We start from the raw sequence: 26,941 nt of genomic DNA, 5'->3' as shown, positions 1-26,941 counted from the left end.
GTTATAAAAAAGATGTCAAATTAATGGTTATAAAAAAGATTGTCAAAATGTCTGAAAGGCTTTGTAAGAAATTGTTATAATACACGTCAAAAAGAATATTATAATACTGGAAATTTATACATTACTACAAGCAGCTCATCTTATGGCTGAATAAAATGTTCGATCGGAATCAAAATATCTTATAAATAATTTCTTTTTTAACATTTCCAAAATTTGCTTAATCTTCCAAAACCGTGTAATAATTTTTTTGTGGAAAAGCTTGAAAAGTTTTTGAATACTCCCTCTGTATTTTATTACCTGACGTTTTAAGATTTTTTTTGTACCAAAATAATTGATGTTTTCGTCAATCTAGAGAGTTACTAGTAGAAAATGACTTTATATACCATTTTTTAATAAGTTGTGTAATAATTCGTATTAGATGAATTTAATAATAAATAAGGTCATAATAGGTATTTTAAAACTTTTCTTAATCCGCGTGAGTTTTCTAAAACGACATGTATAAAAAAACGGAAGGAGTATGTTTTATGACTTCAACTGAGCAATTTTCTTGAACAACAAATAAAAATTCAACTGGGAATACTTGATGAACCCTACAACATTTTTTGTAACACTGAATTAAATTATAGCAGTGCTAGCACAAATATATCTCTATTGAACTCAACCCATTAAGTTTACTGTATATGTCAATTCAAGAGTGATCTACATATATTGAAAGTGCTTACTAATTGTAATTGTTTCCCTGATCTTGTTAACGAAGAGAATGGTTTGAAGTAAATATTCCAGTTTAGAAAGAAAAAATGATTTCCTCCATACTAGTTACGGATATTCTCAGTGTAACATTTTATTTTTGTTGTATTTCTCATCAGTTATGAAAACATTTCAAACTTGCTCGGATTCAATTATTGGGTTAGTAGGTAAGTTATATATGTAAGTAGTAGAAGTATAATTTTTAACCGATTCGGTCTTGGTATAAATCTTAACATTAAACAAAAAAAAAACTTTCAAAATTAGAGATGATAGTCATTTTCAGGACTATATAACTAAATACAAATTAACTAAGAGTCAAGAGTATATATAAATATATCTCTGAAGAAAAAGGTCTTAACGAAAAACTTGAAAAAAAGACTCAGATAAAAGACCAGTTGAGGAACATGAAGCAGATACAGTGAGGTTCTTCGTCGTCGTTTAACACTTTCCATGCAACAGCCTTTTCGTACGTTACTGCTCTTCCCATGCTCGACATGCATATTCCTCCATCAATACACATAAACCCCTGGAAAATTATTTTTATTAATTTACGACCCCAAAATTATGATTTATTCTTATAACCACATTTTTAAGGTTTAGAAAAAAATAATGATTTAACGGGACCCACACTGCAACGTTACACAATTTTTTTTTTCTGTGTGATAATTTCAAATAATGTTTCAATTTTTAGCTAATTATATTATGCATAGCTCCATTTTAACGTACCTGTTGCATAATCTGAGGGAAGTCGGAGCATAACGTCTTCTTCCCATTGTTGTCAAAGATCTTTTCGAGAGTGATATCCTGAAGTGCTACCAACGTCGTCTCTAGCATGTCTAAACCAGCCTGGTTCGCAAATGTGAATACGGGCGGTAAGGCCTGCAATGATCAAACCAGTCCACTTTCATCGTTAGAAAAGGTATAATAATTTTCGAAATTAAGTAAATTTATCATTGATGTTCAAAATATCACTAGACGTAAATAATTCGTTTCAAAGTTTTATAGTGCCAAGACCACCTTCATAGTTTAGTGTTTTGTGGAAACTTTCATTGACAAATAGAAGAAAATATTTGTTAATATATTTAATAAGGACTAGACTGATTGATCAACCGCCTAAGTTCCAAATCAGGAGGCTCGTGCAGTTTTAACCGTCCATAATATAATATAAGATGCATGCAAATGCGAATGAGAACAAAGTAAAGAGAAAAAAAAAGTGACCTTGAGTGAACAACACATGACGGCGTCAGGATGGTGCCAAAGAGACTTGAGAAGATCGGTTCCATTAGGTTTAAGTAGTTCGACGCCAAGGTAACATCTATACGAGTGAGATATCCAACGAGCGAGCGTGTGAGCTTCGGGTGATGCGGGTGGAGGACGCAGGCCGCCGCTTAGCTGATGAGAAGAAGGAGAGAGAGCAAGCGCGACCCGTTGGACAGACGCGATCACACTTCTCACATATTGTCTAGCCATTGAGGCTACGTTCTCTTGCATATGCATCTCAAAAGCTAGCTGAAACGCTATTGTCATCACTGACTTTGTGTTTCCTCTGCTTCCACATGAGTCTCCGGCTGTTCTGCTCCCGACGTCTAGAGCCGATGCTAAGTCTAGCGTTCGGTTTGGACTCAATCCCTCCTATATATAGTTGTGTTTGATTCAGTTAGTGTTTCATTCGAATGATGTTGATGATTGTAATTAAGATGAAATGAACGTACAGATTTGGACTCTAGAGGAATGATGCGGAAGCCGGAAGGAATGATTGGAGCATCATCAGAGAAAGAGGCGTCGATGGGTGCAAAGATAAGCTCTGCGCATGATTCAACTGCGTTCTCATCCACCCCACTGCACATCTATATCATCAAACCATAATAGTTAAATAATTGCAATCAGATGAATTACTGAAAAGCAGAGAATTATATCTCAGTCAATTGATTGTTTTAAGTGTTTGAGTTGATTTTACGTTTATAAGTGTATACTTTCCAAACTGAACCACATCTTGAATATTTTTTTAAATAAATTCAAAATTGTAAAACGCAAGCGGAAGATAACCTTTACATTTTGCAAATAGTTTATGAAGTGAAATTTTTCTTTTTATCTTGTTAAGATGTGGACATGCATAAAATTGACGTTTCAGACAATAAGCTCTACCTGTAGAAGGAAGATATCAGCAGGCATCATCATGTCTTCTTGGTAATGCCCCAAGCTCTCAAGCTTGATCACTTCCATAAACTGTAAAAAAGACAGAAAATAAAACGGCACAACTTTAAGTTTTTTTTTTTTTCCTTCAAAAGTTAAATGTAGTTATATTGATTTTGCTTTTGAGGAGCTCTTAGTCCACTTACCTCTTCATTTTCTATAGTGTGAGCTAGAGGAAGAATGACTTGACCGCCGAAGCTCCCTGGGCGAGGAATTGGTACACTACAAGGCCCTGCTTTAATGGCCGCAGCCGAATACGCATCAATGCTATTGTCAGCCCATTCTTGCCTATGTTCCCTCAAGAATCTCAGAAGAATCGACGGTGGAACATTCTACGAAAACAAAAACAACCTTAATGACAAATCAACAGGAGAAAATTAGTTTAGAACTTTTAGATTTGATGAGCTTAATTACTTGTAATAACATGGAAGCTTTGGCACATAGAACCGCACTAGGCATAGAAGTGAAGCCATTGGAAAACGGGAGACTTGAAGTCATCATCATTTTTGTAGGAGAGGAGTTCACAAGAAGAGTAACATCATCGATTCCATCACTCTCTAGCATCGACCATCCTTCATCGCTGAACCCATTGACTGCTTCATTGAATCCTCTGAGATTATAAGAAATAATTAAGGTTTTTAGAAGAAATGTTTTGAAGTGTTTTTTAGAGGTGAAGGAAGAGAAGTGTGAGAAGATTTATTACTTGCTGAGTCTTTGGCTAAGTGCCCTAAGAGCCGCTGGTCTTCTTCCCCAACCAGTTACGTTTGGTTGTGAAATCTCTTGAGATATTTGTCTCAAATAGCGTAGAGCCTGTAAACAGCATAAAGAAACCATAGGTTCTTACATATTGTTTTTTCAAGAATAAGGTTGCGATCATTTCAGACACTTAAGTGTTTTTAGGAATCTTACGGCCATGGTGGTTCTTTGAGCGAGTAACGTTGAAGACTCATAGAGAGAACGAAGAACTTCTGGAACACTCCATGGCTACAAAATAATAATAAAAAAAAACTTATAGAATAAGAAGAAATGAAGACTGAAATGTGGAAAGAACAAAAATGAAGTGCAGAAACAGAGGAACCATTTCACTTTCAGACCCAAGAACTAGGTTTCTTTTGTAAGAAGAAAAAAAAATACGAATTAAATAGACGAAATGATAAAACTAGTGAAGGCTTTGCCTTTGTACCTCGAGATCGAAATGATCGACAATGTGAAGAATGGATCCACCTCCTTCACAGGGTCTAATGAGGTAGCCACTTGGTAAAATCTCTGCTCTAACGAAATGAGGAGATGGAGGCATACTTGGCCCGTTTTGTGTATTGTTCAACGACCGTTCGCATATCTGCATCGATTAATTCAGTATCATTCGAAAAGAGAACACAAAATATCGATAGTAAGAAAATAACTAAGGATTATTTCATTAGTATATACCACAAGGCTCCCGTCTTCCATTACAGATGTGTAACGTAGCATCCAGAAGTCACGAGCTGGTGCTAATGTTGTCGGCGCATAAAGCTTTCATAAGAAAGAAAGAAAAGACAAACGAGGAAACTGTTAGTTTTATTCTGGTTCGTTATTTGGTTTGTGTTTGAAGATGAAATCTTTTAGGGTTCTTGATCATCATTCATCAATACCTGCATGTAGATTAATTCTAGGGTTCCACCATTTGCTGTGGAGAGGACGTTAACGATATCGAGAGATCTACAATCACGCAACCAACAAGGCCGATCCTTTAGGATCTCCGCGACCTGCAGAGAAAATAAACACATCATTGTGATTCATGTTCTTTTAGGTTGCTTGATGGGGACGTAACTGTTAGAAAGAAGTGAGACTACTTACTCTTGTGGGATCAAGACCCACGAGGCCACAAGCACGGGCTGCGATTCCTGTGCATCCGTGAGAAATAGCAACGATTCCAATGGAATCCGGACCAGGCTGCAGATGAAATTAGCCAGTAAGGAAGTGATCAAGATGATTGATCAATCATATATAGTCATAGAAGACGAGCTAGAGTTAAGTAAAATTACCTTCATCCCAGGCATTTGGACCCACTCAACAGCGGTTCCAGTGGCCTTTGAAATGAACTCTGTTAAAGTTTCATCCGCAATGGACAATAATCTGAAGAAAGACACACAAGAGAAGAATAAAGGGTTTAGTAAGAAACGAATTAGTCCACTTCGCCTGATGATGCCACCATTCAAAGCCAAAAGATTGTTGATTTTAGCTTACCCAGCAGGGCTAGCATCACGAGGCTGATGTTGAGGGGTCAAGTGGTGCTGACCACTCGTCACCACTGACTCACAGCTCGTATCCGTGGTCGCCAAGTTCCCCTGCTATTCCCCAATCGCAAGAAAAACCGAGAGAGACCATCAATTACATAACTTATGCGTCAAGTTTCAGGTGAAAGAATAAAAAAGATGAATTAATATGTTATACGTTTTGAGGGTGTTGGCGAAAATAGCTGTTCTCATAAACCAAGTGAGACACTTGCTTTTGCAAGCGGTCATTCTCTTCCATCAAAAGCTTGTTCATCGCCGTTAGCTTCCGATTCACCGCTTGAAGCCGCGAAGCCTCTTTCCGCTGCTTTTCTCTACACCTGCAAAAAACTCATAATATCAAGAGTCAAGAAACTAGAGAGTTTCTTGCGGCTCAAGAAATTATGACCATTAAGAAAAATGACCTGCGGTTCTGAAACCAGACTTTGATCTGTTTAGGCTCGATGTTGGAGAGGATAGGACATTCGCGGATAAGCTGTTGGCGGCGCATAGAGCTTGGTTTAGGACAGTCATTGTAGAGTCTCTCTAGAGCTTCCACTTGTTCAGGTGTGTACCTCACATACTTCCCGTTGTCAATATTGTGACTATTATTGCTCCCTCCTCCCATCTTTCGACCTCTCTATTTATTCCTTTATTACAAAAGAGAACAAAAAAATTAACATAATCCTATAAGATTATGTATATGTATTCTTGAAAACCCTATGGACCATTTTGGTATGATTCAAATAACTTTCTTGATCTATTCTGGAAAAGATCCGTGTTTTTATTCTATTTTTGTGGTGAAATTACAGATGTGATTAATTAGTCAATAACGTGATACTTGATGATTCTTGAAAAATCAAAAACAGATCTTGTTTGAGATCATCCTATGAAAATTGAAAATGATGCAGATTAGGTGCTTATTATGATCATGTCTCTTATTATAAACATAATCGCAAATAGTAATAGATCCTAAATAAAGTTCAGTGACAGTAAAAAATTTGTAACTTTCTTCTGCATATTCCATTGGAACCTAACAGAGATCCAAATTTTGTTTTTTTTTTGAAGAGAGAGAGAGAGAGAGAAAGAAAAATTGTTAGATACCGTACCGTTGAATTGTTTCTGATCAAGCTGATTTCTGGAAGCTTTTGTTCTTTGTGAATTATCACCAAAGACCTTGTGATTACTGGAAGCTTCTTGTCTCTCTAAAAGTTCTTAAGTCCTCTCTCGATCGATCTCTCTCTATAAAGAATGGATGAGTAACTTCCTTCGGAAAAACCGGTGAAGCATGCTTCACAATGGGAACTAAAAGATTCAAACTTCAGACTCTGGTACAGTTCAACCACTTTCTTCCTCACTCTTTCTCTCTCTCTCTCTATCTCTCTAGATAGATCCACAACGTGAAGAGTCAAGATTTGTGAAACTTGTATATAACAATATGTAGTGGGACGAGAAAGAGAGAGAGAGAGAGAAGAGAAACTTTTGTTTATGGGTGGGTGTGCTTTTTTATTTTAATTTTAATTTATGGAATTAATTAAATAGAAATGTGTGTATGAAAAATAAGAGAAGACATGTGTGTCGGGCTGTGTTGAAAAAGAGAGAAGTGAGTACCCTTAATACCAGACAACCACCAATTCTCACTTTTTCCTTTCTTTTTTTTCCCTTCTTTTATTTTTTGTTTTTCATTTTCTATTTTGAAGTGTTCTGTTCCTTTTTCTGCCATTTCTTTTGGCCTATCTTTCAAATACACTATTGTGAAAGAAAAAGAAAACACAAGAATATTTCTCCGACATCGCCTAAAATACGTCACATCATCATCATATACACAAATCAGGTATTAAATTCAAAACGTTAGTCTCATTATTTTTCAGTATGGTCATGGCAATAACAAATTTGGTTTTGCTCCCAAGACTTCTTGTGCTCTCTATTCCAATGGAATGTATATGTATGTGGCAGGAGGCGCCGCCCCAACTTCTTTATTAAATTTTAGGTTTTGTACATCAGTGCATCTTTAGTCCACAATTTCTTATGCAGTGTTCACTTATTTCTACAAATTATTCTATCACATTTTTTACAAAATTTCCAAGTTTCTCAATATATGCGCTTTTGATTAAATGATCAATCTTAATAGATTGATAACAATTCAACAAATTAATAGGCTCAGATGGATGCCTAAGCAGTTTAGTATGTTAGTATGCGGTGTAGGACTACATGGTAGATATTTTACTTGTTGAAAGTGACTATAAATCACATATTTATCAAATTATGATAGAATTCTTTGTTGAAAACATTAGTTGATATTTAGCTCTTTGAAACTGAACATCAGTTCACGTCAACGATGAAATTTAACTCTTTGAATGATAAGTTTTTACCATCATTAGTCTCGTCTTATAAGATTCACATCTGATCTGATATTTGAAGTTATTGTCATATGTTTGTTTAAAGTTGAAAATAGTTTCGAAATTTTATCCTGAACTTTTATAAACTTTATTTTAAAGTTGGAAACAGTTTCGAAATATTAACCTGAACTTATATAAACCTTATTTCGAAATTTTATAAAGCCGGTCGATCGTGGAGATTGCCTTCAAATTGACATCTCTAAGGCGTACGACAATGTCAGTTGGTCTTTCGTTCTGAACATATTGGGTGCTCTTGGTCTTCCTGCGGTTTTTATTGGTTGGATTAAAGCATGCATCACTTCTCATTATTATTCCATGGCTGTGAATGGTGAGCTTGTCGGATTTTTTCCAGGGAAGAAAGGGCTTCGGCAGGGTGATCCGGTGTCGTCCTCGCTCTTCGTCCTAGCTATGGAGATTTTGTCTAAGCTTCTCGACAAGGCTGTTCATGACCATGTGTTTACTCCGCACCCTTCTTGCAATCAGCCCCTAATTACCCACTTGAGCTTTGCGGATGATGTTCTCATTTTCTTCGATGGATCTGCATCCTCTCTCAGCGGAATTCTTACTGTCTTGAACTCGTTCCAGCGATCTTCTGGTCTTGCTCTCAGTCTCCGCAAGTCCTGCCTTTTTCTTGATGGGAACAACCTTCCGTTAGTTCGTGAAATGGCTGGTAGATTTGGCTTGCAGCAAGGATCCCTTCCGGTGCGTTACTTAGGTTTGCCCTTGATGCCCCATAAGTTACGAGCCCAAGATTTTCAACCTCTGGTGGATAAGGTGAAGGCTCGCATTTCTACATGGACAATTAGACATTTGAATTTCGCAGGCCGTCTACAGCTTATTCAATCGGTGTTGTACAGCATTATCAACTTCTGAAGCTCAGTCTTTCCCCTTCCAGCAAGTTGTTTATCTACGCTTGAGCAGATTTGTAACGCCTTTCTTTGGAGTGGTGCTCCAAATTCTGCGAAGAGTGCTAAGGTGGCTTGGGATTCGGTTTGTACACCAAAAGAGGCTGGCGGATTAGGGCTTAAAAGACTGCATGACCTAAATCAGGTTTTCGGACTTAAGCTAATCTGGCTCCTCTTTGCTGGTAATGGCTTGCTTTGGGTAGCTTGGATTAATCATATGGTCATCAGAGGAAGGCTTTTTTGGTCTGCGGATTTTCATCTTTCGGGAAGTTGGATATGGAAGCGTCTTATGAAACTTCGTGTCCTTGCTAGACCCTTTTTATATTGCCAGGTGAACTCTGGAACTCTTGCTTCCTTTTGGCACGACGATTGGACTCATTTAGGACCCCTTATCGACCTAACGGGGACAAACGGGCCAAGAATCACTGGTATTCCTTCATCATCGACCGTTGCTGGTGCCTGTTCGAATGGTTCTTGGAATATTTCTCAGAGAAGACATCCGACCTTTGCTCTTCTTCGCGCTTGCCTTCCATAGGACCTTCCTTCGACTTTATCCACTGACTCAGATATTTTCCTTTGGAGGAACTCTCCAGGATCTCCTCCAGGTCTTTTCTCTACCTCGAAGACTTGGGATCAGTTACACCCCTCTCCTCCTCCTGTTCCATGGCACAAAGCAGTTTGGCCAAAGGTGAGGATTCCTAAACATGCTTTTATTTTCTGGGTGGCAACCATGAATAGAATGCCTTCGAGAGACAGACTTCGTAGTTGGGGGCTTAACGTCCCAGCTGATTGCCTGCTTTGTGGAAGCTGCTCCGAGAGTAGAGATCATCTATTCTTCTCTTGTTCGTACTCTGCCGAGCTCTTGTCATCTATTTTCTCTTATTCGGGTATCCACCCCCCGTTATCTTTTGATGCTTGTCTGGATTGGATTATGTCCCCGTTATCTCCAAACAAGCTCAAAGTCATTGCAAATCTGGTTATTCAGTCGGTGGTTTACTCTTTATGGAAAGAGAGGAATGTTCGACTTCACTCGGCTACTTCCAATCCGGTTCAGGTGTTAATCAAGGAAATTCATTTGATCCTTCGAGCTAAGTTGGCGAGTCTGGATCGAGCTGATCATAGACGCCTAATCCCGGGACGGCAGATCTTCGCAGATTCCTACCTCTACAACTGGTTCAGATTCTTCCAGTCATAGCTCTCCTCCGATTCAGCATTCTTCAATTCTCGGCATTTGATGCTTAAGGGTTCTTCTATCTCTGTTTCACATGCGTTTCACATGTCTTGCTCTTTTCTATTAGTAGTCATTAGTCGTTCATCTTCTGTTTCAAATTTTGTAATTCTAAATGATGCCTCATTAAGGAGGAAGAATGGAGATGAATAAAAAAAAAGAGATCGTGGAGATACTTTTTGGCCATTTAGGCACGAATTATGCATGCGCATACCAACGTTATACATATTTAGGTACCGATGATATATAGAGAATAACGTTAAATAAGTACACTACTGATTCCACTTTAAAAGAATTTTTGGAATAAGTAAGATATATACCTTATACTAATAAATAGAGATCCAGATGGTTGTTGAAGAAATTAAAGGACAGAATGATGAAAAAGTTGCATGCGTCCTTGATTTCTTGTTACGCAGATAAAATCCCATGTAGTCATCATCATTATCGTCAATCATCATTCCTATTTCCTGATATAAACTTAGAAACTTTCATAATATGATCATTGTTATAAATATCAAATTGTAAATAAAAAAATTGGTTAGAATATCAATTTTTTAATGAAAAAATTTAGAACCAGATGAGACATGCATGAAAAATTAAACTACATTGTCTCCTGTGATAAAGGCACACTATATTCAAGCCCATGCACGATTTTCTCACATTACTCATTGTTTCACATCCCCGGGTCCAATATTTGAGGATATATTCTGCATAAGGATAACTTAAAAAAATCTCAATATTAACATATATGATAATATATATTGAAGGATCTTATGATAATATTCGACACGCAGAAATAATTAGTTACTGTTAATAAACCTATTATGTACATATATGAAGGTTTTCTTGTTAATAAGTCAGTCAACCAACATATATATATATATATATATATATACACAACATCATAAGACCTAGCTTCCAACATCTTTGGAAGGTTACAATCTAAAAGGGGAATGTACCAAGTCATACATATTTAAGATCAAAGGAAATATAGTGGATATATGAATATCCCTTAATATATATTACTATCACTCTTCTAAAAATAATTTAACAATATACTTGATATATTAGCAAAGTTTTAAAGTGTAGTTGAAAACTTGAAAGTAAAAAATTAGTTAATGTTATATTATACATAACATATATATATATATATTAAAATATGTGTCAATATATATTTTAAAAGATGTTTATAACAGAGTAAGACACTATTATAAGATATTATAATTTCTCATTAATATAGTTTTCTCCAAGTACTCCTTATTTACCATACAAATTTAATGACTCCCCACAAGAGTTGATAAGTATATGATATATCCTGGAAAGAGATATATTAATGGAAACTATATGTGTTGATGAAGGGAATATACTAATCTACGTGAATCTATCTTTTTTCGTTTTAGTAGGCCTAATTAAGTTTCATACCAATGTCATTTGACGATAACAAATCCGATGATGTGATATCCTTGTGGTTCGCTTCCGAAAATTCTCCATGTAACCTCTTAGGGAAAATTTTCCCAAGAATTTTGTACTTATAATTTAAACTTTTTTAATTCGATGCTCAATAAAGTTAAAATTTTAAAACATTTTACTTTATGATTAATTTGAAGCGTTTAGACTTTTTTTTTTGTTCAAAGCGTTTAGACTTTTTAAATAATATTTCTTTCAGGGAAAAAATGAGATGAAAAAAAGAAGAAACTATTGTGTATATATAATACTGGAATAAAGCACCTAGTTAGTTGTCACTCATCATAATTTCTCCAATGGGGACTTTTTCTCTCTTCGATTGGCATGTGATTATATGTCAACGGTGCTAAAGGATCGCTAGCTTTCTATGAGGAAAACACAACGGGCATATGTTTACATGCGTATATGTATCATTTCTAAGCAATTATAATAAAAGAACATCTTATTTTAAAAACATCTTTCTTAAAGCTTATAGAAAAAAAAATAAAGGTGGACCCTCTAATAATGAAGTGTATAGGAGTATAAAGCAAGCAAAGCTCAAAGTTTCCACTAATATAGTGGACGTAATATATTTTTCTTTCTGATATTACTTTTATATCTGTTTCTTTATTTTCTTTCTTAACAATTACCACAAAATCGATGACATATTGACATCTATGATCTATCTGTGAGAGAATGGTAAGGTATCGAACCTCTGTAAATTTTATTAAGTGTATGTTTTTTGGATATATATTATCCAAGAAATTTTAAATCCTAAAATCCGTATACATTTCATTGGATCGGGGCGATTAGTTTAAAGTCCCTCTTAAACAGTACTCGAATTCAAGAGAGTATGGCTTTTCACTTTTTTTTGGAAGGACCATGTATTATACTATAGGTCCAGTTTTGAGCATTTACTCAAAATACAAAGGCACATGTCCATAGCAAAAATTATTTTTCCCAACTGAAAGAGACTGAACCTGAGAGAAGTTAAAAAGATAGATTTGTGATATTAGCTGCAAAGCCTGCAATCTATTATTAGAGACCCAATTTATAGAAAACAAAATAATTTAAGGGTTTCTTATAGATAATGTAGATGATCCACTATTTCAATGATCCGGACCTATCGATCTGATGTCTACGCCACTAAATCAAAGCACTACTTAGTTCTGCAAGTTTTTACATAGAATACACAGAGGGGCTTGCGAGTTTTTTTTTACATATTCCCTTTTTTTTAATGACACAAAAAGTTATGTAGACATTCGTTTCTTGATTTAGATCAAGTGAGTCTACATGAAAAACACTACCTAGTATTACTCTATATATATGGCGGATTTACGAGTTTATTCGCCGGCATAAATTATGAATTAGATTTAAACTCTACTCTTAATTCACTATAATATGTCTGATCGAGAAAGCAAATTCTTGCGCCTTTGTTAAACAAAAAAAAAGAAGCAGCAAATTAAATCCTCCGTTTTATAACTTAACTTTTATTTTATAATATAAATTATTACAAAAAAATGTTAGTAATATTCAGCGTCATTTTTAATTTCATGATTACTAAGTTTATACACCTATTAATTATGTTTTCCGAGGTCAGCTTATTTTGTAATACAGTACATACTATTTTGTCTTCATCTACAGAATTTTCAAAACAAACTGTTTGATTAACTATAAACCCGTACAGCTATATACTAATTATTATATACTATTGTGTTCAGTTAAATTACTCTTTCCATTTAGAAGAGTACTAGCTGCTCTAAATGTGAAATCACTCTGTGGGAGATCTATATCTCGTTTAGTGATGTTATACACCCTCATTTGAAGATATATAAAAAATGTAGGACTAGATAACTAGAAAAAATATAACGATAGAACTAAATTGTATGCTAAAAATAGGTACCCACAACATATTGTTGGAGTAAGCTTGAAGAGCAAGCTTCCAGAATCTTCTTAAGTAAAGTTTCCTATAAGAGTTAGGATTAAAGAGAAAAGGAAATTAGGAGTAATCTAAATTCCATTAGGTTTAGGAAGTTGTCTAAATCTTTCTTTATATAAGGAGTTACCAAAGTTGTGGTTTTACTTATCAGAGTTTGAGTGCTTTAGTTTTTGAGTCAGTTTTCTAAAGCAATAAGAGAGTTATTCTTAAAACTTTGTGTTCTAAATTCATAATCAATTTATCATTCTAGATTTGGTATCAGAGCGAACAAATTGATATCAAACATTACGAGATCACACCATGGGGGACATTATCGCAGCAACAGATAAACCTAAAGAAGGAGGAGGACTTTCTTCTATTCAATGTCCGATGCTCACCCCAACCAACTACACGGTTTGGTCCATGCGAATGAAAGTTTGTCTCAAAGTTCATAAAGTTTGGGAAAGTATCGAACCAGGAACAGCAAACGATGAGAAGAGCACATTGGCGATGGCGTTACTGTTCCAATCGATGCCGGAATCACTCGTGTTACAGGTCGGAGAGCTCGAAACTGCAAAGAAAGTGTGGGAGGCCATAAAGACAAGGCATATGGGTGCTGATAGAGTCAGAGAAGCTCGGCTACAAACCTTGATGGCTGAATTCGATAGATTGAAGATGAAAGATTCGGAATCCATAGATGAATTTGCTGGAAAACTTTCGGAAATCTCAACAAAATCGGCGGCATTAGGAGTGGTTGTTGAAGAACCTAAACTTGTGAAGAAATTTCTCAAGAGCTTACCACGACAAAAATACATTCATATAGTGGCTTCTTTAGAGCAAGTTTTGGATCTCAACACTACTACCTTCGAAGACATTATTGGACGTTTAAAAGCTTATGAGGAAAGAATCTTTGAAGAAGCCGAAGCACAGGAAGACTCCAGCAAACTAATGTATGCGAAAACAGAGGACCAAACAGGGCAACAAAATCGCGACTATAACAACAATTGGAGAGGTCGTGGTCGCGGAGGACGAAGAGGCAGAGGTCGTGGACGGTTTAACAGTAATGGACAGAGAGACGCATCGTCGGTAACATGTTATCGATGTGATAAACTCGGTCATTATGCTTCAGACTGCCCTGATCGGCTCCTCAAGCTACAAGAAGCACAAGAAACCAATAATTCAGAAACGCAAAGCGCAGACGAGCTGTTAATGCACGAGCTAGTATTTTTGAACGAGAAACATTGCAGACCAAGTGATTACGAGACAAACTCTGGAGATGAGAACTTATGGTACCTTGATAATGGGGCAAGTAATCACATGACGGGTGATCGGAGATATTTTTCTAACATTGATGAGTCAATCACAGGGAAAGTAAGGTTTGGTGATGATTCTCGCATCGACATAAAAGGAAAAGGAGCAATATCTTTCACCGACATAAATGGAGAACCGAGAATCATGACAGATGTATACTTTATTCCAGATTTGAAGAGCAACATTATCAGTCTTGGTCAAGCTACAGAGTCTGGTTGCGACATAAGGATGAGAGGAGAATGCCTTACTATGCACGACCGAGACGGGAAGCTACTAGTCAAAGCTACAAGGTCTAGAAATCGGTTGTATAAAGTCCGCATGGGAATAAGAGAGAGCGAGAGCCTGCACCTGTCCTCAATCAGTGAATCAAGGAGGTGGCACTCACGATTGGGACATATCAACTTCGACACGATCAAGTCAATGGTGCAAAGAGAACTTGTTCAAGGAATTTCAAATGTGAATTTTCAAAAGGAGATATGTGGCTCATGTTTATTAGGAAAACAAGCCAGGAAAGTATTTCCTCAAGCAACTTCCTACAGAGCAACTAAGACACTTGAGCTTATACATGGAGATTTGTGTGGTCCGATCTCGCCGAGTACACTTGCTGGGAACAAATATATTTTTGTGCTTATCGACGACTGTTCAAGATATATGTGGACGATTTTGCTAAAAGAAAAGAGTGAAGCTTTTTGCAAATTCAAGAAATTTAAAAGCCTTGTAGAAGGGGAAACAGGAAAGAAGATACAAACGTTTAGAACAGACAGAGGAGGAGAATTTGTCTCTCTCGAGTTCAACTCTTTTTGCGACGCAGAAGGAATCAAAAGACACCTCACAGCCCCATACACGCCTCAACAAAACGGAGTTGTTGAGAGACGTAATAGAACTCTAATAGAGATGGCGAGAAGCATAATGAAAGACAAGCAAGTACCAAATTATCTATGGGGTGAGGCAATCAGACATTCGACATATCTCTTGAACAGAGTAGCAACTCGAGCACTCAAAGATCGGACACCATATGAGAATTTTCGGGATAAGAAGCCAAGTTTGGGGCATCTCAGAATCTTCGGATGTATCGCATACGCCAAAGTAGAAAAACCGATGTTGAAGAAGCTTGATGACAGATCTCGGATACTCGTTCACCTCGGAACAGAGCCTGGATCAAAGGCATACCGATTGCTTGATCCACCAGCTCGAAGGATAGTTGTGAGTCGAGACGTTGTGTTCGATGAAACAAAAGGGTGGAATTGGAATTCAGAGAACTCAGAACAGCAACATGATGATGGCTTCAAAGTCACAATCGGGAAATTTGGAAACCACGGCATCCAACAATATGAAGAAAACGAAGAAGAGCATGTGAACGAAACTGCAGAAAACGATAATGAAGAAGATGAGCAGGAATCACCGATACAGACATACGAACAGGAGAACGATGTAGGAGACGTCAACGAATCTGTTCCAACTCTAAGAAGGTCAACAAGACCATCGGTGAAACCCAAGTATCTCGTTGATAACTATGTTCTGCTCGCCGAAGAGGAAGGAGAAAAGCTACTACTATGTCTGAATAACGAACCTGAAATTACAGAGAAGCGAAAAGTCTAAAGGAGTGGAGACTCGCATGTGAAGATGAGATCCATAGCATCGAAAAAAATCAGACCTGGACTCTTGTTGATCTTCCAGCTGGAGCAAAACCAATTGGCTTAAAGTGGGTATTTAAGCTAAAAAGAAACTCGGATGGAAGCATTAACAAGTACAAAGCACGTTTGGTTGCAAAAGGATATGTGCAGAGATATGGGATTGATTTCGACGAAGTCTTCGCACCAGTTGCACGTCTTGAAACTATAAGGCTTCTCATCAATCTTGCGGCTTCTCATAAGTGGGAGATACATCATTTGGATGTTAAAACGGCGTTCCTTCACGGTGAGCTAAAAGAAACAGTGTTTGTTACACAGCCAGAAGGTTTCGAAAAGAAAGGAAGCGAAGGAAAAGTTTATAAACTAAACAAGGCATTATATGGATTAAGACAAGCACCAAGAGCCTGGAATAACAAGCTTAACCAAATTCTGCAGGAACTGCGTTTTACAAAGTGTGCTAAAGAGCCTTCTGTTTATCGAAAGGAGATAAAAGGAAATCTGCTGCTTGTGGCAATCTATGTAGATGACTTGTTTGTTACAGGAACTAATAGAGAGATCATCGATCAGTTCAAGAAAGAGATGTCCTCCAAATTTGATATGAGTGATCTTGGAAAGCTGACATATTATCTAGGAATTGAAGTCTGTCAACATGAAGAAGGGATAACTCTATGTCAAGCTCGATATGCGTTGAAGATTCTTGAAGAAGCAGGGATGGAAAACTGCAATCTAACTCATACACCAATGGAGCTTGGACTGAAACTATCAAAGGCTGAAGACGAAAAGGAGATTGATGCTACAGGATACCGGAAAAACGTTGGCTGCCTTCGTTATTTGCTTCATACAAGGCCGGATTTATCTTTCTGTGTAGGAGTCTTGAGCCGATATATGCAGAGTCCAAGAGAGTCTCATGGAGCTGCAATGAAGCATTGCTTGAGGTATTTGAAAGGAACCGCTTCTTTGGGTTTGAAGTTTGGAAAATCAGCAACAAAGGTTCCTAAACTAATCGGATACAGTGACAGTAGTCACAATGTAGATCCAGACGACGGCAAGAGCACCTCAGGACATATTTTCTATCTAGGTGAAAGTCCAATATCATGGTGTTCGCAGAAACAAGAGATAGTGGCACTTTCATCCTGTGAAGCCGAATTTATGGCCGGAACAGAAGCTACTCGACAAGCCATCTGGTTACAGGATTTGTTGTGTGAAGTTATTAGTTCCCAAAGTGAAAGAGTCATCATTCGCATTGACAATCAATCAGCCATAGCTCTCACAAAGAATCCTGTGTTTCATGGAAGAAGCAAGCACATACATAGGAGATATCACTTTATTAGAGAATGCGTTGAAAAAGGGCAGATCGGAGTGGAGCATGTTCCAGGCGCAGAACAGAAGGCTGACATTTTAACAAAGGCACTTGGAAGGATTAAATTCAAAGAGATGAGAGATCTCATTGGAGTACATGAAGTGTTCAAGAGTGATTTCAAGCTTAAGGGGGAGAATGTTGGAGTAAGCTTGAAGAGCAAGCTTCCAGAATCTTCTTAAGTAAAGTTTCCTATAAGAGTTAGGATTAAAGAGAAAAGGAAATTAGGAGTAATCTAAATTCCATTAGGTTTAGGAAGTTGTCTAAATCTTTCTTTATATAAGGAGTTACCAAAGTTGTGGTTTTACTTATCAGAGTTTGAGTGCTTTAGTTTTTGAGTCAGTTTTCTAAAGCAATAAGAGAGTTATTCTTAAAACTTTGTGTTCTAAATTCATAATCAATTTATCATTCTAGACATATAAATATGACGTGAAAATTTGTCTAAACGAAATAGATTTTAATGGGAGTAATTTCTAGTAACAGACTAAAATGGTCTGAATTTTAGAAAACAGAATGAAGTAGTCTGGATTTGGAAAATTAAATCTAATAAGATATCCAAAGGAGGAGTAAATAGAAAAAGGTGAAGTTGAGAATGATAATTAATCAAAATGTAACTTTTTGGGTGGGGGAAGATTAAAACAAAATTTATCGAAAGGATGAGTAAATCGAAAGGCTTAACCCCACACAGAAAATAAAGGAAATCAGCTTTTTTGTTTTTATGGTATCATTTTGTTTTCAAGATTAAGGCAAAGAGTCAATGCCTCCCACCTGATTTGATTTTTTCACACAGGTCAATGCTAAGTCACCTCAACTATCACAATTTGTTCACTTTTTGTTTTGAATTTCTTGATTTTATTTTACGTAAGAAACATTTGAATAAAAAAAAAAACATGCTATTTTGATGGTTGACGAAATTCAGAAAGAAAATAAAATTGATAAAGACGGTAATAATGGCAGACCAGATTTGGTGGATTTGTTTCTTTAACGAATCCAAGGTTAGATAAAAGTGAATTTACTACCCAATATCAAGACTAGGTTAATCCCATGATTCTCATTTGCTATTTAATATTTACGTGTTATATATTATTTCAGATGTATCAACCTCAAGAAGGCTACACTCGAAGTTGTTGAGGCGGAAGAGATTCATAGTGAGTAAACAGAAGAGTTTGGAATGAGTCACTTGAGTGCTTGGCCAGAGAGCTTCATTCCAAGGAGTTTTTTTTTGTTACAAAAAAATCATACGAACGTTATTTTGATGTTCCGAGTCCAAGAGTTTAAAATTTAGAAGAAAACTAGAAATCTCTTATATTGCTGATTTCTGACTCTAATTTTGCTCCAACGTAAACAAATTGAAAAACGCTTTTATCAAATCAAAATGTAAAATTTTGTTCCAAAAAATAACAATAAATGTAAAAACGAGGAATGTATGTTACCCTTAAGAAGAACACGACCGCGTGAGAACAGTACACGTATCTCATATTTCGGCGTGACGAAGCTGTCCTAAAAGGACTGGCTCCAGACATACTTCCTTTTGAAAATCGTGCCGTCCGTTTGCTTGCTCCGTCACCGTAACGGATTATCTAATGATATGACGTGTTTTTAGCTCATTTCTATTTCCATACGAGGTAAGTTGATGACAAATAATTGTCATGGTATTTTGGACTTCTTGGATCCCCAAAATAATTTATTTTTTGTAGTTAGTACTTATACTTTTCTTACCAAATAGTATCGATTTAGTATAATAATCTGTGTTAAACTCATCGTTTGCGTCACATTTTTGAAAAATTACTATTTAGAGCCGTGCCTGAGATTTCTCTAACTACAAGCGAGAAAAAAAAATTGGCTCTTTAAAACTTTTTTTAATGCAAATTAGCCCACAAATAATTGGAAAAAAATGACATATATGTGTTTGGGAAGAGTCAAACTCAGACAAACCTTTAACCAAACATGCTTTCACCTATTCACAAACTACTTAGACTAACTCAAACTCTAGAAAATTGGCCCAAAAAAAATATTTAACTCCTCCGATCCTGAAACACATGCTTCATTAGCTTGTGCTCAGACACGGCTCTGTAGTAACAGCATAAAATATATCGAATTCATATCATCAATCATTGTTATGCTTGTTTTATGTTAACCATATTATCTGATCTTCTTATTCCACATTTCCATTCTACTACATCCGTTCCAAAACTTAGATATTCTATCATTATATATTTATTTTTGGGATACAAAATAGGGCTACTATATGAGTTATACTTTAATATTATACGTTTAAAATACCTTAACGTACGAAAGTGTCCACAGTCCAGAGAAACACCAATGTAAAAACATAATAATTTCTTTAAAAAGAAAATAGAAGCCGTGAAACTAAAGGATAAGGAATAATTTTATTTATATATATACGTAAACATTAACATTAACAGAAAGTTGTAAGAAAGAAAGAAAATTAAAAAAAAGCCACGCCAAGGCGCACAAGGAAAATAAAGCGGTGCAGCGTGGACCGACAACGAAGTGGTGGGACCTACTTGCGGCTGACATCGAGGCTAAACGGGCCACTATAGCCCAGTAGTGAATACTATATTGGTCTTTAAAAAATTATAAAAATATAATTGTAATTAGTGGGTGATTCCATTGGAAACACTTTGCTCTAATAGTTAAAGTTAAAGGGTTGAAAGGCTTAGGAAATTCGATTTCCAAAAAAATCTAAAAGTTCACTGATATATGTTCTATTTATTATGGATGTAGGGCATATACGATCGTTTATAAGGAAGATTGGTATTGTTGGTTGTAGAGTTCGATAGATTTATTTTTATAAATGATTAAGTCAAAATTTATTATATAAACGCTTGTAATAGTCTAAGAGACTATTAAAAAAAATTAGTGGGTGACTCCTTCGTCCTTTAATTTTTTATTTATTGATTTAAGAATGTTTGTGAAAGAATATTCGGCGGCCGCACTTTTATGCCAAACCAAATCTCTTTCTTTAACGAAGGTGGGATCTCTAGTATAATATTTTTAGCCGATTTAGCTAAAAAGGCAATATCTGTATTTGCATACTTAAATGAATTTTACTAAAAAGTTACCAATAAGAATATTACAAAATCATTTCTAAAACCTTTTTCATTTCAGTATTTCACTGATAGAAAATATAATTTCTAGAAATTTTCAACTTTTCATTCCTTTTTAATAGACAGTAAAATGAGCGATTGAAAACGGAAAATAGTGTTGCTACGATAAGATTGCAAGCCTTAATCTCATATACTGTATCAAAGAAGAAGCAAGAGCACAAGACATGATTTTACGAGTCTCACAGAGTGTATATGCGCATCACTTTCTTGAATCAATTTCAAAATATAACCTGATAGAAACAAACAAAAGTATATCATATTTAAAAAAACCACAATGTATATTTTGAAAAAAATACTTACCATTTTAGTTTTCTATCAGGGAACTCATATGACTACAGATACACAATGGCTATATTACTGGCGATGATATCAGAATATGTATCATTTATACGGTTAACATAAAATAAACGATAATAGTGAAATCCTTTCTAAAAAAATACAATTAGTCGTGGATAGAGTGGGCTACCTAAAATGGGCAGAACAAAATTACTGAAAATATGGGCTTCTGATTCTTTGTTCATAGTGGGCCTCTATTTAATTTGATACTTTTGTTGATTTGGGCTTTGGTATAGTTTTATTTATAAGTAACACGTGGTCCAACACAATGATCAAATGAGAGAGTAGTTGAAGAGGCTACTATGATTTAAGATATTAAGCTATGCGTATACATTTGATGAACTCTAGGTCCACTGGCCTTTGATTTTCCTAAAACATACAATGTGCTATTTAAAATGCAGCGATAACTAATATTCTAAATCGGATATGTGATGATGTTTTACATCTCCATATGACTGGTACTTAAACTACCATCATTAGCTACACTGCATATAATTTGAACAAACGAATATCCAATTAAGGTTTTTTCGTTTTTTACAATGGCCTAAGGAGTGATTTTAGATGGACGATTAAGATAACTTTGATGACGAGCCCATATTTACCAAGATTTAGTTCTGGTTTGGTAGTTAAAGAGATCATTTTCCATCTAATGTGTAGAAATAACTCATGGGCTTAGTTAGTTTGCTGTAACAGAAAGAGTTTTTTCATCATTTTTCTCCCGTAAGTGTCATTAAAATTGAGTGATCAGAGCTACATAAGATAGTATTCTCTTTGAATCATTCAAATAGTCCGTGCAAGACTAACTTTCTTTACACCGAAAATATGAAGCCTATATCTCAAGCGATGACATGTAAAGAAAGTTTTGTTTTTTCTTTCTATTATTGCACGTAAAGACATACTTAAGATAGGATATTGGTTACAAAGTTCGAGGGCATGAAAAAAAAAATTGAAAATCAGACTAAAGCAAAAAGTAACAAACAAATGGCAATACAAAAAATTGAAAATCTATTACCCTTGATACAATAACTTAACTTCCAATTAATTGGATTTATAATAAGTTTATAACGGTACCAGGACCATGCTCAGTGGAAATAGTTACTGTTTCTGCTCGGAATTGTAATTACTTTCTAATTAGGAATTTAATACTCCTATTGTATATGTTTTTGAGATTCACCTTCCCCCTTGTGTGAGTTGTGTTTAAGCAAATGTCACTAAATATATTTCGTTGATTGTAATTTTTGTGATTCCCTTTAATAATACAAAAAAAAAAAGAGGAAGAGTAATAGTGAATAGTCAAAGTTCCTCTGTTTTAGCTGTCCTCTGTCTCGTTCTCATCTCACATGAACCATAACTTTCTCTAACATCACTCTCCCTTTTACACAACCCCCCAAAAATAGACTTCTCTTCCTTCTCTTTCTCTCCGTTACATTCTTCGCTCTCTCCCCCCCCAAAAAGGCTCTCACTTTTTTTCTCTAATAACCCCTTTCTTTCTTTTCCCGATGGAACAACTAACTCCGGAGCTCTTCCTCGTCGCCGGTAACGCTGACTCTTTCGTTGTCGATGACCTCCTTGACTTTTCTAACGACGACGGCCAAGCTGACGACGGACTCGACACCTTCCCTGATTCTTCCACCGTCTCCGCCGGTACTCTCGCCGACAGCTCTAACTCCTCCTCGCTTTACACCGACGGCACTGGGTTTTCCGACGACCTCTGCGTTCCGGTAACTTTCCAATACTTTTCTCCCTAATTCACGCCCCCCAACAAAAAAAAGACAACCTTTACTAGTTACCACATTGATTCTGGCAACAAAAAAAAAATGATGACTTTGTAAATAGGTCACTCTAATTCATTATATGTTTCAAGAAATTTTATAAATTGAGTTTCTTTTCAGGATTATAGATACTTTGATTAGGAGTAATTATTGAAAAAACATATTTTATATCTCAGAACTGATAACACTTGTTTCATTTGATTATCACATCGATTTAATTACCAGTGTGAGCATTTAGCTGAATTAGAATGGCTGTCGAATTTCGTGGAAGAAGAATCATTCTCGAAAGAAGACCAAGACAAGCTTCAGTTACTATCCGGCTTAAAAAACCCACAAACCACCGGGTCAACCCAGACCCACCAAATTAAACCCGAACCCGAACTTGATAGTCTGGATTCATTCATCATTGCCACCGACACAGACACCGATGACTCTAACGCCGCCTCAGTTCCGGCCAAGGCGAGAAGCAAGAGATCACGCTCCGCAGCTTCCACGTGGGCATCTCGCCTTTTGGCAATCGCCGGCTCCGACGAATCCAATCCCAAGAAGAAACAGCTCAGAATAAAAGAACAAGATCTCGCCGGAGATTTCGACGGAGAAGGCGGAGAATCAGGAGGAGGACGACGGTGTTTGCACTGCGCGACGGAGAAGACGCCGCAGTGGCGGACGGGACCGATGGGTCCGAAGACGTTGTGCAATGCGTGCGGCGTACGGTACAAATCTGGGCGGTTAGTGCCGGAGTATCGACCAGCGTCGAGTCCGACGTTTGTGATGGCGAGGCACTCGAACTCTCACCGGAAAGTGATGGAGCTCCGGCGACAGAAGGAGATGCGAGATGAGCATTTGCTGACTCAGCTTCGGTCTGAGAATCTCCTGATGGATATCAGATCCAACGGTGACGATTTCTTAATCCATAATAATAACCACGTGGCTCCTGTTTTTAGACACTTAATCTAATATTCCTCTTTCCACGTGGACGAATTCTCCCGAATTTGTTCTTTTTTTTTTGTTAATTTTTGTTCCCGCTTTTCTTTTTAACATCTTAATTAATTGTTTTCATTTCTTGCAGACTACTACTGATATGTATAATAGCTTCTTCTTTTGATTTTCCACTTAGCGAAAACAAATAATTGACGATAGACTAGTTAAATGACCATCTTAATTTGTATCTGTTCAATATATTTTAAATTAAAAGTCATGAAAGTAATTGAACTAGGCAGACAGAATCCAAAAAGCATAAATCCAAATAGTTGTTACTCCTTTTCTCTTCCGTTGTTAGTATAAAATATTATAATATGTTTCTGTAGAAATCGTCGTGGTTGGGAATAATAACTATTCCTTTCAATTTGAATTCATCATATTCAGCATATCTTTGAGATTACATATTATTTACATATTTTTTACATGTAACATGTAAGAAGCTGAAACATGTAGTATTTATTAACCGATCAGGTTAACTGTATTTCAATATATATATATGGACCGTGATTAATTAGTGTGTATTATTTATTGTATCGAAATTCAAACAGTAATGTTATTCACCCGAAACACCGAGATCCAAGGTGGATGCGAACTCATTTTGACAGATGGGTTATGTTAATTTATCAATCTTAATTATTCTCCGAACTTTAACTTCTTTCACGTTTTACATTCTGACAATATTCGAGGAAATCTGATGCTTAATTTTATTTTATCTGAAATGTATTTAGTAAAATAAAGGGACAGATACAAATTTGCACAGTACAAAAGTAGTTTAAGTATTATTGGCTTGAGGTGCATAGATTGAGGTGCTCGTCACATGCATTCTCATGCAAACCTAACCAGCTAGCAAGTGGGAGAAATTTAATGTAAATTCGTATTATATAATTATAATATATAAATAGTCATCTTCTTAAAATCAACATTAAATAGTTTATCTTGATAGATATAGCATATATATAGGCAAAGGTCCACGGACTGTACTTGAAATGTCTGATTTCCAAACATATATTATTTGTTCGTTTATATCATATAGAAAGAAAAAAAGTTAGACCACCTCTACTTATCACATAGAAGGATTCTTATTTAGTTTCACGTTAAGGCTCACAACAATACCCCATAAATACTATATATGAATAAACTTATAAACATTCACTTTACAAATTAATAATTTGTATGCGATAACATCTATATGCATGTACGTAGATCATTATAAAAATTTCATATATTATTATGAAGCCAGAGTTTTTACGATTTACATTATTTGAAAAATTGGTAGACTCTATTCTATCGATATCCAATGCCTAAAAATTTATAGATGTTAGGTAGCCAATAAGCTGACTTTAGACGGATTAGGAGCTAGCTACATGAATACTTTTATACATAAGAGAATAAAATTCAAAATTGAGATGACTAATTTATAAAATATATTTAATCGATTGTCTAAACTGCATAAATGGTTTGGATGGTCTTAACATAACTATTAATTATAAGAATCAAGACAGATAATAAACGCCTAATAGCTATAGATATTGTATAAACGGCCTTCTGAATTTTTGAACACTGTTTTATATGTCTGATGTCTGGTGTTCATAAACATTAGACATTGTTACCCCTGTTGTTATACGCTATAAATCAAAAGGGGATACGTAAAAGCACCCACATATATTTATGAAGTCGTGTGAGTATGTTGCGTATACTGTATGCCATGTGGTGCCTATATATGTATATATAATTAATTATGTGGAATCATAACGGTCCAACGTCGCGTTCTGAATTATAGGGAAGACTTCGACGTCACTCAAAGAAAGTACCAAAAGCAAATTTATTCTTTAAAGAAACAAAAAAAAAAAATCCATTCTAAAGTCACTAAGATATAAGAGATTAAAAAAAGGCAAAAATGAAAATATAGAAAAACAAAAACTAAGCATGACAAGGACACTATATATGAGACATACATACAGACGAAATAGATTAAAATCAAAACCCTAATGAGAATCATTTCTATCAATCTACGTACTAGACATTGAGTATCGTAGTACGATGGGAAAATAAAAGTGTCACAGTCATCAGTACGTTTCTTTATAGTGATGTGCGGAAGCTTTAAAATGATGAGAGTCAGAACTCAGAACATGTTGGTACAAGGAAATGTTTTATTAGATTCTCAGAAAAATCACTGTACCTAGCTATATATCGTATAGTCGTACATACATTGAGAAAAAGTATTAGTTATACAGTTTAGGGAAAGAAAAATTGACTAATAGAGAGAACCTTTATTTTTTTTTAATCATTTTCGTTCTATATATATATAATAATAAGTATGAATTTTTAATATAAAAATTTGATACCCTTTTTTTTCTAAAATAATTGGTTTATTCGGTTGGATCGAATTGCCAACAATCCTATAGGAAAAATATATAGAACATAGTTTCTCCAATCTAATGTTTAAAAGTGAATTTTGCTAAACGCTACTCGGGTTCAAAGAAGACTTATCGTAAATCCAATTAAGAAGTTCATCAACTTTGAGGCAACTGCCTTTTATTGACTAAAAGCTGTATACTTTGTTTGATAGAGATGTTGAAGGGTGTATCTATGGACATCAAACAAAATTTCAGACTGCAGTAGTGGGGATTCTCTCTTATGTAGGAAGGGTTAAAACTAAAAATTTCTAAAGCATACTTGGGAGATAAAGAGCGATGTTATTAAGGCAAGGCGATAAACACACAAAAGAAAAGTAGACATATTTTTTTGGCTTTACTTGTTTACTTCTCATCATTAACCTTTTTATATAGATTCGCAATGTTCTTCAAGTTAAGATGAAACTTATACATTCTCTCTTGATTGTTTTCTTTCTTTCTTTTTTTTTTCTTTTTTTTTACCAGGGTGGAATTCAAGGATGATGAAGCAATGCCCGATGTGAACTCTTTAGACATCCGTAACATTGTAAATGGGAGGGGAACATATATTATAAGAAATTCATACTATTATATACAGTACTTCGAAGCTAGCTAGCGTTTTTACTATTTAATATTTACATTATTGGAAAAACATTAGATTGATGCTAGTCGAACAGTAATATAATAATGACCATATGTCTAGAGAATGGCGATAGTCTGATGCGATTTTTAAGAGCACTGATTATTTGCTTATAAACATTAGTCATTGTTATATCCATGCATGTTGTAACATATTATATCCAAAAAGGAAAGAAAAGAATACCTATTAAGGAGTCATGTGAGTATATATGTTGCGTACACTGTATGCCATGCATGTGGTGAATTTATATAATAACATATATAAAAGATATAAAATGATATGGAATCATAACGGTCCAACGTTG

At 35.6% G+C, this 26,941-nt stretch overlaps 3 protein-coding genes across 4 annotated transcripts; 2 read left to right on the top strand and 1 right to left on the bottom strand.

Moving 5' to 3' along the window:
• Window positions 1-998: 998 nt before the first annotated feature.
• LOC18030254 (homeobox-leucine zipper protein ATHB-8) lies at window positions 999-6,574 on the bottom strand. 2 transcript variants are annotated; one of them, XM_006412356.2, is made up of 18 exons: window positions 6,302-6,574; window positions 5,618-5,842; window positions 5,374-5,533; window positions 5,167-5,270; window positions 4,965-5,055; window positions 4,777-4,872; window positions 4,572-4,685; window positions 4,369-4,452; window positions 4,124-4,279; window positions 3,850-3,924; window positions 3,644-3,750; window positions 3,355-3,550; window positions 3,087-3,272; window positions 2,893-2,973; window positions 2,460-2,594; window positions 1,966-2,379; window positions 1,474-1,626; window positions 999-1,273 (listed from the first exon to the last, which is right to left on the bottom strand). In XM_006412356.2, exons 2-18 carry the CDS (start codon window positions 5,818-5,820, stop codon window positions 1,127-1,129), a joined length of 2,502 nt encoding a protein of 833 aa, XP_006412419.1. In that variant the 5' UTR covers window positions 5,821-5,842; window positions 6,302-6,574; the 3' UTR covers window positions 999-1,126. The 2 variants fall into 2 exon arrangements, with proteins under 2 accessions (XP_006412419.1, XP_006412418.1); XM_006412355.2 differs by having other exon boundaries at window positions 5,167-5,267.
• A 1,332-nt stretch (window positions 6,575-7,906) lies between these two features.
• LOC112081868 lies at window positions 7,907-9,691 on the top strand. Its single transcript, XM_024148655.1, has 4 exons — window positions 7,907-8,437; window positions 8,513-8,695; window positions 8,828-8,966; window positions 9,090-9,691. The coding sequence occupies exons 1-4, from the start codon at window positions 7,907-7,909 to the stop codon at window positions 9,689-9,691; spliced, it is 1,455 nt and encodes a 484-aa protein (XP_024004423.1).
• A 12,498-nt stretch (window positions 9,692-22,189) lies between these two features.
• On the top strand, window positions 22,190-23,675 carry LOC18030253 (GATA transcription factor 9). Its single transcript, XM_006412353.2, has 2 exons — window positions 22,190-22,572; window positions 22,849-23,675. The coding sequence occupies exons 1-2, from the start codon at window positions 22,351-22,353 to the stop codon at window positions 23,578-23,580; spliced, it is 954 nt and encodes a 317-aa protein (XP_006412416.1). The 5' UTR covers window positions 22,190-22,350; the 3' UTR covers window positions 23,581-23,675.
• Window positions 23,676-26,941: the final 3,266 nt, after the last annotated feature.

This window comes from Eutrema salsugineum, unplaced genomic scaffold (genome assembly GCF_000478725.1).
Source record: "Eutrema salsugineum unplaced genomic scaffold, Eutsalg1_0 scaffold_1, whole genome shotgun sequence".
In the NCBI taxonomy this organism is placed as follows: Eukaryota; Viridiplantae; Streptophyta; class Magnoliopsida; order Brassicales; family Brassicaceae; genus Eutrema; species Eutrema salsugineum.
This window is presented reverse-complemented; position numbering and strand designations above follow the sequence as displayed.

Excerpts from the sequence above, each read along its gene's own strand:
- LOC112081868 (XM_024148655.1), top strand. The coding sequence starts at position 7,907 with ATGGCTGTGAATGGTGAGCTTGTCGGATTTTTTCCAGGGAAGAAAGGG. Across the intron at positions 8,696-8,827 it reads CTGGTAATGGCTTGCTTTGG|GTGAACTCTGGAACTCTTGC; the intron begins GTAGCTTGGATT and ends TTATATTGCCAG. Across the intron at positions 8,967-9,089 it reads TGCTGGTGCCTGTTCGAATG|GATCTCCTCCAGGTCTTTTC; the intron begins GTTCTTGGAATA and ends GGAACTCTCCAG.
- LOC18030254 (XM_006412356.2), bottom strand. The coding sequence starts at position 5,820 with ATGGGAGGAGGGAGCAATAATAGTCACAATATTGACAACGGGAAGTAT. Across the intron at positions 3,551-3,643 it reads CTTAGCCAAAGACTCAGCAA|AGGATTCAATGAAGCAGTCA; the intron begins GTAATAAATCTT and ends TTATAATCTCAG. Across the intron at positions 2,974-3,086 it reads ACACTATAGAAAATGAAGAG|TTTATGGAAGTGATCAAGCT; the intron begins GTAAGTGGACTA and ends TCTTTTTTACAG.
- LOC18030253 (XM_006412353.2), top strand. The coding sequence starts at position 22,351 with ATGGAACAACTAACTCCGGAGCTCTTCCTCGTCGCCGGTAACGCTGAC. Across the intron at positions 22,573-22,848 it reads CCGACGACCTCTGCGTTCCG|TGTGAGCATTTAGCTGAATT; the intron begins GTAACTTTCCAA and ends TTTAATTACCAG.